The sequence below is a fragment of the Halichoeres trimaculatus genome, unplaced genomic scaffold, assembly GCF_033239565.1.
Source record: "Halichoeres trimaculatus isolate MK-OKI-2021-1 unplaced genomic scaffold, fHalTri1.1 fHalTri1_scaffold_21, whole genome shotgun sequence".
NCBI classification, from domain to species: domain Eukaryota; kingdom Metazoa; phylum Chordata; class Actinopteri; order Labriformes; family Labridae; genus Halichoeres; species Halichoeres trimaculatus.
Window position 1 is genome coordinate 16,847,164 of NW_027437199.1, and position 15,821 is coordinate 16,862,984.

General features: G+C 42.0%; 2 protein-coding genes across 4 annotated transcripts in view; one reads left to right on the forward strand and one right to left on the reverse strand.

The window, feature by feature from the left end:
- wnt5b (wingless-type MMTV integration site family, member 5b) overlaps positions 1 to 15,821 on the reverse strand; it is a 104,714-nt gene that overhangs the window by 21,768 nt on the left and 67,125 nt on the right. The window lies entirely within an intron of this gene.
- On the forward strand, positions 10,815 to 14,376 carry fbxl14b (F-box and leucine-rich repeat protein 14b). Its single transcript, XM_074698673.1, has one exon. It carries the CDS (start codon positions 11,473 to 11,475, stop codon positions 12,673 to 12,675), a length of 1,203 nt encoding a protein of 400 aa, XP_074554774.1. The 5' UTR covers positions 10,815 to 11,472; the 3' UTR covers positions 12,676 to 14,376.

Below are 15,821 nucleotides of genomic sequence, written 5' to 3' on the forward strand. Positions count from 1 at the left end.
AAACAAGGCATTTTAGACAGAGGCAGAAATAACTTTTTTGGTTTTCGTCTGAGCTGTAAATCATGTTAAGTTACAAAGGGAGCACCAGGGAAACAGTATTAAGTAGGGGTGGGAGAAAAAAATCAAAAATTGATTCGTTAGGATTTTTGTTTGATGATACCGAAATTGTGATTCTTTGTCAAAAAATCATTTTTTTTCAAATTCATATTCATCATTTCAGTCTTTGTTTATAAACTGGATTGGAAAAAAGCTACCACTTTTCTCCAGCAGAGGGTGAAATGTTTCTCTCTGACTCATGTGATGTGCATTTTATGGGAAAATATGGCTCCTGATATAATCTGTAGACATTATCATCATCTTTTAACTTTTTCACATGGTTTGGTAAAAAAGCAAACTAAGAATCGCAAAAATCGTAAATACAGAAGAATCGCAATTTGAATTGGCACCCCAAAAATTGTAACAGAATTGAATCTCCAGAATAGCATAACGTCCCAACCCTAGTATAAAGACTAAATAAAAGGGGCAATACCCCTCTTTAAATTGATTCTGACTGATCAAAACCTGATGCCACCTGTGACTGCTTCTTAACAAATACAGCAGCAGGAACAACCTCATCACGCCTTATATAAAATCACTGCAGGGAGCATGTGCCAACCTTGCCTGGGGACACTCTGGGATGTATATTCTGTAAACACGCTCTAGGATCCGTCCCATCTGGTTTAGGAATATATCTGGACTCTTTTGGCCTGGCCTGGTGCGTCGGTGGAAAATAATTAAGCTTTGGCTGGCCCAGCGAGGCACCTGACCAATTCCCTCAGAGAGGCCAAATCCCTGATCAGGGAGCCCAGGGAGAAGCCACAGAGGCTGGGAAAGCTCTGCGTGGCGCCCCTCTGGTGCCCTGGAGCTGAGCTCTCGTCTATCTTCAGTGGTGTTCTGAGAAATAATCACACGCGCACAGACTGCGGAAATACAAAGAGTCATTAGCTGATACAAAAACCTGAATAGCAACGACAGATTTTGCTCTCTGCCTCACACACTTAACAGTTTCTTCATTTCAGATCTGAACAACGCATGTCAAAAACATCCAAACATCACAGTTTTCAAACTTCAGACGAGCTGGTTTCCATTTTTATGTCACAATCAGAACACGCAAGAGTTAAAACCAACCAGATAACACACAAATATACACACACATATAGACACTTTCACATACACACAACAATACGCAGCCTATTCATGCCAGCAGATGACAGAGCGCATTGAGAAAATGCCAAAATGCTGACTACTGAGGGAGAGAAAGCACGCGGCAGAAAAATCTCCCATGTCAGACTGCAGAGCTGGCAGAAATGAGGAGCATTGTTGAGGACACACACTGACACATACACACACACACCTAGGCAGCCTGTGTGGTCCAAAAACGGGAGCAAGGCAGCAGTGCATAACACACATGCGTATCTACACACATATACACACACACACAGGCTGTGAAGTGTTGCAGAGATACTGAAGTACAGTCAAGCTGACTGAGAACGAAAGAGAAACCCAACGAAAGGATAAGATAAAAGAAAACTGGAGGTAGGATAGAGAGATGAAAAAGAGAAAGAGAGATAGTTTGTACATCTCCTGGCTGTGACCTTCTGTTATCACTACTGCATACATGTGCTCCATCCGTCTCTTTCCCCCACTCTATCATGGACTGTCTTCCTTTCTCCTCTTCTTCTTCTCACATCCATTCTCGTAACGACACAGACCTCGAGGTCCCTTAAATTTTCAGCAGACAGGATGCAAAAGGAAGAGGGAAATCTTTAGAGAACAGACAGGTACGGGAACTAAATATTCTGTCTCTACTTAGAGTCGGATGAAACAATAATGGAGGAAGAACTTCAAGTTCTCCTTCTTTAATTAAATAAGAAAATGTTTTGTAGCCCTTGCTAACTCTATGAAACTTTAACAAGCCACTGCTGAGAAAGAAAGTTGCTCTGTAGAGGCAGTTTTCTACAATTCAAGCACATTAATGGCTACATTAGGCTTTGGAACAGATCATAATTTGAGTCAAATGACTGGTTTGCTGAGTTAAGCTCTCCCCTAATAGGGCAAAAACCTGTCAGTCCTAAAATTTGATCAGAATTATTGGAGTCATGAGAGGCTTCTCCAGCTAAATGTGACATGCAAGTCCTAGAGTCCCCATAATATTGACTCTCATCAGAGGATGCATGTTGTAAATATCTCTTCACATAGACAGTACCCTGTGTACAGCCTGTTCAAGGTGGTATTGTTGTGTCCTTTTTATATCTTTAAAGAGGGATATTATGCTTTTATAGGTGCTTATTCTGTCTCTCTGGTACCCCTGTAGTAGCTTTACATATTTAACATGTAAAATAAAATCCCTATTTTTTCTCAAACTGGTGTTTTGGAAAACCCTTTTTCAGCCTGTCTGAAAATTGTCTCCTTAAGACTTCCTGCTACACAAACCCCTCTCCTCTGATTGGCCAGGCTCCTTGAGGCCTGTCAGGGGGAGACATGGGGAAAGACCTTGGTGTTTGAGGCCCTTCCCTCCAGCATGTTATGAACCAGTTTGGGGATCCTTCTGTGAAAACCTTATCATTTCAGCAAGTGTCTTGAAGATGTTGTACCATTTTTTGAACATATTATTTTTGATCAGTTTGCAGACAAATTCAGGGATTTCTATAACATATCAATATGTAGAGATTTGAAAGTCTGCACACGTTTAGTGTGAACATCCAGAATGCTTCTTTATAGTCATGTTTAAAGGGTGGGAGAGCAGAATACCCCCTCTTTAATGTTAAATGACTGGAGCACAACGTTGAAGCAAAGCTGAGCCATCATTGGTAGTGTTTACAGGTATTAACTGAGGCAAAACTTCCCCCTGTAGAAATCAGTTTAGAAACAATAACCCTTGGATACTATCATTATTCCACCTTGATGTAAAAAAGCAAAGTGACAGCAGAGCTATGTCAGTATGGATTTCTGAATTTAGACTCCGATGTTGCTCGTCGACCAACTGACGAAGGCTGTGTCCACACATGCAAAAATTCACTCAGATATTCCAGATGAGCTGTATGTGTGAATAAACACTTTATAAATAAATGTCTTTGTTCAGTCAGGGTGATTCCATGTAGGAGTGGAGCAGAACATGTATGGGAAGAATCACCCTGGCAAGTTTGCTGGGTTGACGTTAATTACCTCCGCCAAGGAGGTTATGCTTTTGGGAGAGTTTGTCTGTTTGTTTGTCTGTGAACAACATAACTCAAAAACTAACGAATGGATCTTGATGCAATTTTCAGGAAATGTTCAAAATGGGATAAGGAAGAAGTGATTAAATTCTGGAAGTGACCTGGATGGATCCAGAATTTTTTTTAAAGGATTCTTTATCATTGTGAGATAGGGCCGTTTTCACTATATGTGATTATTTCTCCACGATAAATGGTTGGATAATTTTGCAAAACAATACAAGACAAGGTCACCATAAATTCAGACAGATGATAAAGTATGATCCAGATCCTGACAATATTCTGGATACTAAGATCTGGAATATGAAACATGTACTGGGTCATCAAAATTTTCAACACTGTCAGGAAACAAATTATTGTACAAACCTGCAACTAACACCAAACTGTAGCAGACAGTCTGCTGAAAAGAAGTATAACATTAAAGTAGGACTAAAGTGTTGGTGACAATCACAATATGCTTGGTGGAGGTCTGCACTCTCTGAGTGCTTTTCAAGTTATATAATGTGACCAGTGTATACAGTAGTGCTGCACGATTTGGGGAAAAGGTGCAATTTGCGATTAGGTGGACAATATTGCGATTTAATAAATAAAAGTTGTGTCATGATGAGTTTACAGACTTGCTTGGTTATCATGGAGAAAAATTTGAATTGCATGTGCTGACATTGCGATTGCGATTGCGATAATCGTGTAGCCCTAGTACACAGACACACCAGTGTCTAACAGTAAGAAGAAAAACCATCAATGTCAAAAACAATTTTCACACTGAAATGAATGAGAAAGTGTTATCTAAGGACTGTTTTAAAGAAGGGGTACATGGGTTTGTGAATCAGGGAGACTTAAAGAGACAGCATCTAAAACAAAGTGTTTCAGCCAGAAGCTGAAATACGGGTTGTTCTAAAACACCAGTATAAGAAAAATAGGGATCTTTATCATCACGTATAGCTACTACTGACTTACAACAACAACAACAAAAAACCCACAATACCCCCTCTTTAAACATTACCCTGCAGTTAATATGATACCCTACTTCATTCCCCTGCCTAATGATTATGTGAAACAGGATTGGCCACAGAAGTAAATTGATAAGCAATGAACCCACAGGTCATGCCAACTCTGTTGTTGTTACATGACTTTGCAGTGAAGTGAAGTTAACCCTTTGAACTCCAGCATAACCGCAGCCTGACACGGCTCATAGAATCCTTTAGTGATTAACTTTGTGGTCATTCAAAGTGATGTGCTAATAACTGTTTCAAAACATGCCTGACCCCAAGCTCTGAGAGAAGACAAGAGGAAGCTTTGAAGGCTGGCACAAAGACACAACACACACACACACACATGCACACAGGCGAACAGACCATGTTTCACAGCCGTACAGGTGAAGCCCCGGTGAAGCAAGGAAACACCTGAAGGAACATAAAAGATTCATCACTCATCGGGTACAATGAGAGGGCCTACACACACAGACACACACACACACACACACACACACACACACACAGATACACACACAAACAGTCTCGTATCTCAAAGCATCATTACTGTCTGCTTTCTTCTCTGAGCTTAAGAGAGACAGAGAATTCACAGAGTCATGGTAATATCCATTCAGGAAGGTGTCGTCTTTCGGGGGGGACGTGTTGACACACGCCCACGTAACCTTGGCAACGGGCGATTGCTGTGGGTGCAGATGAAGCGAGTTGTGGAGGCGAGCAATTATCCAGTAAGAGCCCTCCCCTGAATCATCAAATAAGGACACTCGAACACACACACACACGCGCACACACACATCCACAGGAGAAAACACACATGGGCACCAAATTTCTAGAACACTTCATTTCTCTCTCCTGCTCCAAAAACACTCCTCATCTCTCCTCTCCTCCCATCCTTTCATTTATCCTTTACTTTCCCTTTTCCATCCCTCTCTTTCTCCTCTTAAGCACAGCGTGAGTGTTAGCTAGGGCCCAGCAGGTTTTCCACAAGATGCACGACACACACACACATACACACACACCGTACACAGCTATGATATGAGGCAGACAGAGAGACAGAAAAACTGGAGGAGGAAAAAAAAGCATGCTGAGCAAATACGCTGACACACACGGGCAGGTCATGCAGCGAGAAACTCAGCAACTGCTCCTCCAATCTCTGCTCTACGCATTCTCTCCTTTTCACCTGAGACTGTGTCACTATACAGACGATACAGTTACTAAACAAGCACATGAGGAACACGCTTATCGTACTGAACAGTTTCTAATAATTAATCTGAAAACACAGTAATATGTGATGATGTTAAGAAGCATTTTTAGTGGGCTATCATTTTTCTTTTGGAACTACCAATCATAAATTTCTCTCCAAAAGCTGTTGACAGGGCTGAGATTAGAGCAGACTTTGGTTAATGGAAAATATGGGTGAGATAAACCTCATGAAGCTTCTTATACAGTAGGTTTGTAGCAAACTGGTACCGTGGTGTAGAGTTTAAAGCTGTTGAATTACAGTGAAAAGGTTCCTGGTTATGGTATATATGTGTATACCATATACTATATGGCATTTGGTGTATGATAAAATAAAAATAAATAAATAAATAAATAAATAATTAAAGGGGTCAAATCATTGTATAAACCATACAAACAGAAAATGTTTGATCTGTTTTACTCATTTTTTGTTGCCATAAGACCCCAGAAGTGACTGAAGCCCAATTTCCACCAAGCAGGTCTCTTCTTCTTAGCATGGTACGCATTTCCACTGACTAATCCTGGGACAGACCCCCAAATAACCGAGACAAGCCGCCCCAATTTTTTGAGACCCTTCTGTAGGGGTGCCAGACTAAACCGTTCCGATTCTGGAGGGTGGAGCTACACCACTGCAGTCTGTTGATTGGTCGAAAGAATCGCCACTTACAGTGGGACAGTGGCTGTATTTGTCCTCACAGCACACAGCCTTCTGAAACAAAACTTGATTGCACTTTGTAACAAAGAGTCACACGCCAATCACAAAAAAGACAAATTGCTGGATATCTCTCATAGTTTCTCTTTGTTTACTGTGTCGTTTTTTTCTTCTTTGCTGGATTTATTAGCGGGATACACTGTGTTGCGCTATCATTTAGCAGATGCCGCTATTGGTATTTGGCTTACACGCTGCCTACCACAAGGGGGCATGGTTGGATGTGGAAACACAAACAGGACCAGGGTTAACTGAGCCAACCCGTAACAAACGGTACTGACCTAAACTGGACTACTTGGTGGAAACAGGGCTTAAGCTAGGATAACGACAGTGTCAGTGGTGGCAGATTAAGTCTACTTGTCAACTTTTCTACCTACCAGCTAAACTGAGGATCTCCAGCTGTTTTTATTTGCTGTTGTCTGCGTATGGATTGGTCTGTTGATGTGTTCCCATGGCAGGGGGTCGCTGGTTTGTGGCTTGCCATTTCGGGGGTAGTGGGCTGAAAAGTTTGCTAAACTCTAAGATATGGCATGGTACAGTGAGATACACTACTCAACAGTATTGTAAGGTCAGATGTGGTATGGTATGGTATGGTATGGTATGGTATGGTATGGTATGGTATGGTATGGTATGGTATGGTATGGTATGGTATGGTATGGTATTAGGTATTATGTCATATTAGATTGAGTGATTTGTATGGTACAGTTATAATAGGCATGGTATTAAACATATTTCACATTTTAGGAAATGGACATGGTAGGTGAGGCTTCTTAGAATGGCACTAACACTCTTTGTTCTGTCTTTGACTTTTATAGCATAATTGTTTGTTTTTTGGCCTTCATCCTTCTAAATGATACAGATGATTAACCCCATCTGCTGTCACAGAACTTCAGCTTCTCTGCATGCAGACTAACACAGCCACAGTCACCATTTAGCCACATTTAGCTGAAAGCTGTTGTTAATCACCCACTCTGTTTATAACTCAAGGTGTTTGCACGATCATTATAAAGCTTGGTATTCATGTCAGGATTTCTATTTTGAAAATGCATGACACACTCTGCAGTCCGGGGTACCAAGGACACACCGGCTCTGGCAGCCACAGGGGACGGTGCAGCTAACTGCTTTGTCTTTGTCCTTGATAAATTTATGGGATATAAGTAAAGAAGCTGTGGGACATTAAAAATAGCCACCAGATTGATGCTTAAGATTAATAGATCTAGTGTTCAAGTTTGGACCATTTAGACATTTACCTGAGAGACCTGTATAACTTTGACTGCCTCATAGGACCCATTTGTGGAGGAGCTTTCATCATGGGCTGAAATAGCAACCATGCTCTACCAAGACTGTAAAGAAAGAATTTGAATCTTTCTAGAAAATATGTTGTGAAGATTAAGTTCGCTGTGTAAGAGATATAAAACTAGAAAAGCACTTAGAAAGCTCAGACCTCCGCCAAGCATATTGTGATTATCACGACTTTAATGTTATACTCCCTTTCAGCAGACTGTCTGCTACAATTTGGTGTTGGTTGCAGGTGTGTACAATAATTTGTTACCTGACAGTGTTGAAAATTATGATGACCCAGTACATATTTCATATTCCAGATCTTAGTATCCAGAATTTTCCCAGGATCTGGATTGTACTTTTACATCTGTCAGAAATTATGGTGACCTTGTCTTGTCTTCTACTGTTTTGCAAAGCAAGCCGACCATTTATGGTGGAGTTATATACACATATGGTGAAAACGGCCCTATCTCACAATGATAAAGAATCCTTTTAAAAAGTCCTGGATCCAGACGGTGATCCAGATCACCTCCAAAATTTAATCACTTCTTCCTTATTCCATTTCGAACATTTCCTGAAAATTTCATCAAGATCTGTTTTTAAGTTTTTGAGTTATTTTGTTCACAGAAAAACAAACTCTCCAAAAATATAACCTCCTTAGCGGAGGTAACACACTAAATTAGTAGAAGTACATTTTTGTTCCAACATGTAGTGGTGTTTGTAGTTGGTCAGTGTGAGCAGAAAGCATAAGTACAGCAAGCTAAATATGCCAACATAAAGGCAAATAAGCACTGATTTAATACTGGATTGGAAAATGTTCGAGGAGTGTTGATAAAAGGGAGGAGTGGAGGAAAAGGGAGCTGCTGTCAGCTGTGCTCGGCTGCATCTGTCCATGTAAAACCGCCTGTTTCTGCAGCTCCTCTTCCTCTCTCTTATCCTCACCTGATCACTGATTCCCCCTATCGCTTCCTCTCTCTGTTTCTCATCAGCTCTTCCCCTCTCCCTCTTTCTCAACCGCCCTGCCACACTCCACTGGCTCCAGCAAACAGCTCCCCTGTCATATTATCTCCCACACACACACACATACACCAGTAACACACACGCACATACACAACTCAACACAGAGAAGCCACAAACTCTTCAAGGGAAGGATACAAGCATATGAAAAATATACTGTTTACCCACAAAAAACACATGTGCACATGTATTTTCTTTCCTGCTGTGCACAAATACACACACACTAACATATGTGTAAACTTAAACCACACACACACACATTCACATTCACACCAAGGCACTTCAGGGTTGAAAGAGGCCCACTACAGGGTGTCAAAGTTGCACCTTAAGAGTGAAAAATATCCCGTCTCCTCTTCCTGTCCTGATTTATTTTGATGATTTTCAGCCTTTGAAACATTAAACGAGCAACTCTGAAAATATCTCTAAATAAAGCAAAGTATTATTGACATTCACTAATAGGCTTTGACATAAATGATTCTTCAAATATCAACACAATAAGCAATGCCAGATGCTTCGGTTGCTTCAAAGTGATTATTTTAGTGCTTTATGAGACAGAGAAAAAGCATTTTGCAGATTATTTTAGCTTCTCATCACAGTCATTTAAGGATAACCCATCCCTTCATGGAAAAATATATTTACTCTCTTTGTGAACACAGAGTAGTAACTAGCAGATGTAACACAGGCTGTTTTATTTTGCTTACAGATCTAAGACACTGTGTTTATGGATGTTCTAACAAACACTGGCTCAAACAAATACCAAGCCCAATTAATTTAACAAAATGAGACTTCTGTTGTAAATCAGGGATGTCAAAACTTTTTTAAAGAGTGCCACATTTGATTTTGCAAAATTGACCAAAGGGCAGCGGCTCTTTCTGACATATTTATTAACTGTGAAAGTAACATATGAACGCTCTACTTTATATGTATAATATAAGAGTCTCTAAGTGTGGTCAAACATCCTTATACCATTATTACAGACTTATGAAATCAGACCTCACCTGTCCCTAAATTGTGTCTTGATACCAAATGATAAGTGGTCAGTTTTCTGCAGTGTTACGTGCTGCGCAAACATCAGCAAACTCTGACCAAGGAAAATGTGCTCCATTAGGCGGCGATATGGGATGAAAAGACATCAGAAGTTGTCATGGCAGGATCAGGATGTGGATCTTATCAGGATTATTTTTCTGCAGATCGTTTACCTGCAAACAACTTCTTAAAAAAAAAAAAAAAAAATTACAAATCCTTCTCCTTAAATCTATTTTTGTGTCCTCTAATGTGTCTTTTGGACTCTCACATATTCACACCATGATAAATTCATTCCTTTAAAGACACCAGCTGTAAGAGTTATTGAGATTCTGTCGAATAAAAAGTGCTCAAGCTTAGCCTGTGCACAGTCCAAATGTACTTTAGTGAGATATTACTAAATCTACTTAGGTTTTGTTTGTGCACTTACCAAAAAATGCAAATGTACTCATAATTTGGCACATGATTCATTTCATTGCCAGAAAGTGCATTTTTGCACTTTCTATACTCTTTCTTACTTTTGTTTTCTTAAATGCTGCGGTGACTCCTGAATTTCCCCTCGGGGATAAATAAAGTATTTTCTATTCTATTCTATTCTATGATTGATAACTTGTAAGATGAAAACTTGGGACCAAATGTAAATAAACTTCAGGTCATCAACTTTAACTAGTAAAGTTTTCAGGTGGACAGTTAATCCTCTCAATATTGTCTCAAAATGAATCAAATTATATAATCTCCAAATCTATTATTATCATTTTTTTATCCGAGTGAAAAATTAACAGTTGAGACCTTCTGAAAGTAGTTGAGGACTTTCTAGGCTAAAAGAGTCCAGAAGAAGGCTACATCTGGCAGTTATTGAGGCCCTCTGATGCAATTTCCACAACAATAAAAACAAAATATTGCAATAAAAAAACTTCTAAATGTTCCAGCCAAGTAGGCAAACTCAAAAGGGCTTCTCTAGATTGGCTTCCTTGTGTTTCTTGTGTGGTCCGCTCAAAGGGTTAAAGCCCAAAGTGAACTGAATTGTAAGAAGTTGGTTTCCAAGGGAAACTGTTCGCACCGTTCCAGCTGAGGCGGGAGAAACCAACTGCCTGACACGGCGGGGGTGGGGAGGATTCGATATATGTTGGAGTTAGACCCACGTCGTTTATTGAACTAAATATCTGACTTCTTGTTTCAATTATTTAAAATATCTTAAGAACTCAGACAGAACTGTTTTGTATTTTTTAACTCAATTTTTCGAGGCACTGGCTGTATATAACTACGTGTTGTCACCCCTCTCGTACTGGCACAGTGCTGGGGTCCCTGCCAAGTCGGTTTGAAAAGAGCAGACAAAGGCTTTGAGCTCAGGACGCCCCTCTCTCGCTCACTCTCCGCTCACAAAGCCAAACCAGCTCAATCGTCTCCGCTTTCACACCATGGAAGTATTTCTTAATATGTGGCGGTAAGAGCTCTGGCTTTATTTTTACTCTCTTATTCTGAAATGTACGACCGTCTGGATCCCCGCTCGGCCGAGAGAGGAGGGCTTTTTGTGGGTATAATACAAGGAAGCGTCGTCTGAGAGAGGGAGCGAGAGGGGGAAGGATTGACGCTTTTTCCTCCTCTCCTCCTCCTTCTTCCTTTAGCCCCCCTCTCCTTCTCTTTTTGGCGGAGAGAGGGGTTGAGGCAGGAATAAACGCTTTTTTTTGTTTTCCTTTCTTTTTCTCCTTTTTTAAATGCATTTGAATCCTGCTGCGCAACCAGACCGGATCACGTGGGTTAGACAGAGTTGGATCGATTTTGCACAGTTCAGTGTGAGAAAAGAGAAACAACCAACTCCTGCTTCTTTATTTTACTTTTGTGGATAACTAGGACTGTTGATACTTCTGCATAATTACAGCGGCAGGAGGCGTTGGGCTGGCTTCTTTTTTCAGCCTTGGAGGTGTGGAGTATTAAGTCTTATATGCCTGGGGTTTGAAAAACAATGGAGACGCACATTTCGTGCCTCTTCCCGGAAATTTTGGCAATGATTTTCAGCTATCTGGACGTGAGGGACAAAGGCAGGGTAGCCCAAGTGTGTATAGCTTGGAGGGACGCATCCTACCACAAGTCAGTGTGGAGGGGGGTGGAGGCCAAGCTGCACCTCCGCCGGGCCAATCCCTCCCTGTTCCCCAGCCTCCAGGCCAGGGGCATCCGGAGGGTCCAGATCCTGTCTCTGCGCCGCAGCTTGAGCTATGTGATCCAGGGTATGCCTAACATCGAGTCCCTCAATCTGTCCGGCTGCTACAACCTCACAGATAACGGTCTGGGTCATGCGTTTGTGCAGGAGATCCCATCACTGAGGGTCTTGAACCTCAGTCTGTGCAAGCAGATCACAGACTCCAGTCTGGGCAGGATAGCTCAGTATCTGAAGAACCTGGAGGTGCTGGAGCTCGGCGGCTGCAGCAACATCACCAACACTGGGCTCCTGTTGATAGCCTGGGGCCTCCACAGACTCAAGAGCCTGAACCTGAGGTCCTGCAGGCATGTCTCAGATGTGGGGATTGGACATTTGGCGGGCATGACTCGCAGCGCAGCAGAGGGCTGCTTGAACCTGGAGTATCTGACCCTCCAGGACTGTCAGAAACTCACAGACCTGTCACTCAAACACATTTCCAAGGGGCTCACTAAGCTGCGGGTGCTGAACCTGAGCTTCTGCGGGGGGATCTCGGATGCTGGGATGATCCACCTCTCCCACATGGCTTCCCTGTGGAGCCTCAACCTGCGCTCTTGCGACAACATCAGCGACACGGGGACTATGCATCTCGCCATGGGCACCTTGAGGCTTTCAGGGCTGGACGTTTCATTCTGTGACAAGATAGGAGACCAGACATTGGCGTACATCGCCCAAGGGCTGTACCAACTCAAGTCCCTGTCCCTGTGCTCGTGTCACATCTCGGATGACGGGATAAACCGGATGGTGAGGCAGATGCATGAGCTGAGGACCCTGAACATTGGACAGTGCGTGCGCATCACTGACAAAGGGCTTGAGCTCATCGCCGACCACCTGACCCAGCTGGCGGGCATCGACCTGTATGGATGTACCAAGATCACCAAGAGGGGACTGGAGAGGATCACACAGCTCCCCTGCCTTAAAGTGTTGAACCTGGGACTCTGGCAGATGACAGAGAGTGAAAAAGTGAGGTGATTGGAAATGATTTCTGGTTGGTTTTGATTTTGTACGGGGATCCGAGAAGGGGTATGAGTAGAAGGGCAGGGTATTTCTTTTCTTATTTAAATAGAGATCTCCCTTTTTGCCTCCTGTGTGCTTGTGTACTGTGTGACAAGAATTTTACGTGCAAATGTTTTATTTTCCATCCATGGGCCTTGCAGGATTAAAATTAGTGTTTGGTATGACTAAATATTCTGCCTGGTAGAAGCAATTTAAACTTACTTTTTTAAGAGCTCATGATCATCTCTAACAGTTGAGTTGTGACTTGTCGCGAAGTCTGACGCCGGACAGGAGTAACATTGATGCAAATCGCTCATTTCACACATTTTTAAGAAGTAAAGTGTCATTCTCACGGTGAAACTAAAGCTAAATGAGGTCTAAAACTCTTAGTGTGAGACATTTATTTTCTCTTTTACAGTGCGTCTGGATTTGATACATTTATGACTAATCTCCTGCTACAGCCATCACGCCTACAAAAACATTTGGCTACCTCGTATGTGGTTGTTTTCAAAGGGTGTATACTGTTGAAAAAAAAACAGAAGGAAAGCGAGAATGAGAGACTGGGAGAAAATGTGCCTAAAGGGACTGTGTCTGCCCCCTCCCCCCATCCCCCTCCTCTTCCTCCCTCCTTCCCTCCCTCCTCACACCAAGAGCAGAGCTGGAGAAAGGAGACCAGGACACACTCTAACTACCTTTGTTAATTTAACCCTATAAACAGCAACAATTTCCCAGAGAGAGGAGGAGAGAGAGTGCGAACCCTTTATGCAAAATACAAAACTGATACAAAATCAAGCACGTGGAAGCTTTTATTCATCTTCTAGGGACAGAGTCTCAACTTAACTCGCATTTTCAGAGAAATAAGAGTCAAAATCTTCAGCTAAGTCATTCCATGATGATAACATCACAGTGAGGGATTATTATGAGAAATGCACCATCAGTCTGTTAGAGAATCTAACATTGGCTAAGTGCATGGAAATGGGAAAATAAGCTGTTTTTGGTGTTGGATCTAGTGGGAATAAATCCCTCAGGATGTTTTTCAGAATGCCGTACTTCAAATTGAAGTGATTTCTACGTCTTATATCCTCAGTATCGATCGAAATGCATCAGGGTTCGTCTCATGGCTTTATTTTCCCACGTTAATGCCAACGCAGGTCGCATTCATATTCATGCTGCTCTCGCCGGTACGATGGTGAGAGAAAGGGAGTAAAAAGAGGAGAGGGATATCTGTTTTCCTCCTCTTTCTCTCCTTCTGAATCAAAATACCCTGAATCCATTTGGAGACATGCTCAGAATAAGGAGCAATCGATTATTATTTCTTTCTTTCTTTCTCTTTTTCTCCCTCCGTCTCGGGTTACAAGCAGGAATGCGTCCTCTCCTCTCCTCCTCTCTTTCCCTTCCTCTCCCACACACACACACACACACACATTAACACACATGCACACAGAGAGTGCGCACACACACAGAAGCCTGCGTGCGCACGCGTCTTAATGTAATGCAATGACCTGCTAGAAAATTAATATACGGATGTGCGTCCTGCTGACAAAGCTGTGTGTGTTTTTGAAAATAAAGAGATGTACTGTATATTATGTGTTTGTAAAGAAGAAAAGATGCAGAATCCCAAATTAAATTGTTTTATATTCTTACGGTTAAAACAATTAAAGATATTTATATAATGAACATGACGTGTGGACTACTTTTGTGTAGGTGTAGCTTCATTGTTGTCATCATGTTTGTTTCCCCTCCAACAAAAACATGAATATTCCTCCAGTTTGGTGTTTTTTGCTGTTATTAGTTCAAATTAAGGGTTTTATTGTGCTGCATTGTTCTTAATATCCACCCACACTGATCAGCCTCGTCCTGCTGCTCAAAAAAGGGCGGAAAGAAAAGAATCTGTTGTGTTGTTTATTATTTACGAGGAGAATCAAAATGGATGCTTGCCGTCTTGATTTGGCTGCAGTGTCTGTGTAATTAATTATCACCAGGGCGTTTATTACAGGAAGCTGTTCTAGCCTGCTGACTTTTTTAATCACGGTCTGTTTTTGCGTCCTCAAAATACGACAGAGGAGAAGGTGCAACTGGTGGAGCAGTTTGAGTCTCAAAGGTGAGAGTTGAAACGTTTAGTTTTTTTTTTTCTGCAGGGTTTTTATTCCACATGTGGCAGCGCTGCATCTGTGCGGGGTAATGAGATCTAAAGTTGCTTCAAGTAGATTTCCCTCTCTCTGCTTTCCATCAGGACGTGTCCTGTGTGTGAAGTGACACCACACACACACACACACACACACACACACACACACACACACACACACACAGAGGGTTGCCAGACCAGTCAGTAGCCATTGTCTGTCTTTAGAAGTTAGGAAGGCAGGTTTTGGTGGGGGATTTTTTTTTCTTCTTTTCCTCTTTTTCTCCTCTTGTTCAGTCACGCATACCAGATCCTAGACCAGGCAGGAGACCCCCCTCAACAACTCCCTCACCCCTTCTTGCTCCCCCTTGCAGCCACACACACACACACACACACACACACTTTTTAGCATTCCACACCATCATTCAAACCATTTAAGCATTCTCCCTCTCCTGACTCTCCGTCCATGGGGATTTCAGGGATAAAGGCCAGTGGAGGGATTGTTGACCACAGGGACAGCGAGAGGGAGCGTTTGTGTTTGCTGTTTCTTCAGTTTCTTGAGCTGATTTTTGGTCTTGCGCAAGAAAACTAAAACAAAAGCGCACTGAGATGTTACATTTCATGCTTCTTAAAAATCCAGCTGGAAACAACAGAACAAACAGAAGCTACATTTAAGCTTGAAGCAACAATTTCTCAGGGATTTTGCAAATTTTTCTTTTGGCTCTAACTAAAAGATGATTCTACTTCGAACAACGAAAGAAACAGACGAAGATTTCTGTAAATCTGATCTGATTGTTTCTTTATCATATGACATTTAGGACTTTTCCGAACACATACAGGAGACGCACTGTGACAGGGTCATATCACGCGTTTCTGACTGAGAGGTCTGCAGCCTCACAGCGATACACTCAGCTGCATTCAAATGATAATGTGATACTTTATTAATCCCCACAGGGAAAATCTCTCATTGTCCCCGCAGCCGTCCTCAGGGAGGTCAAAG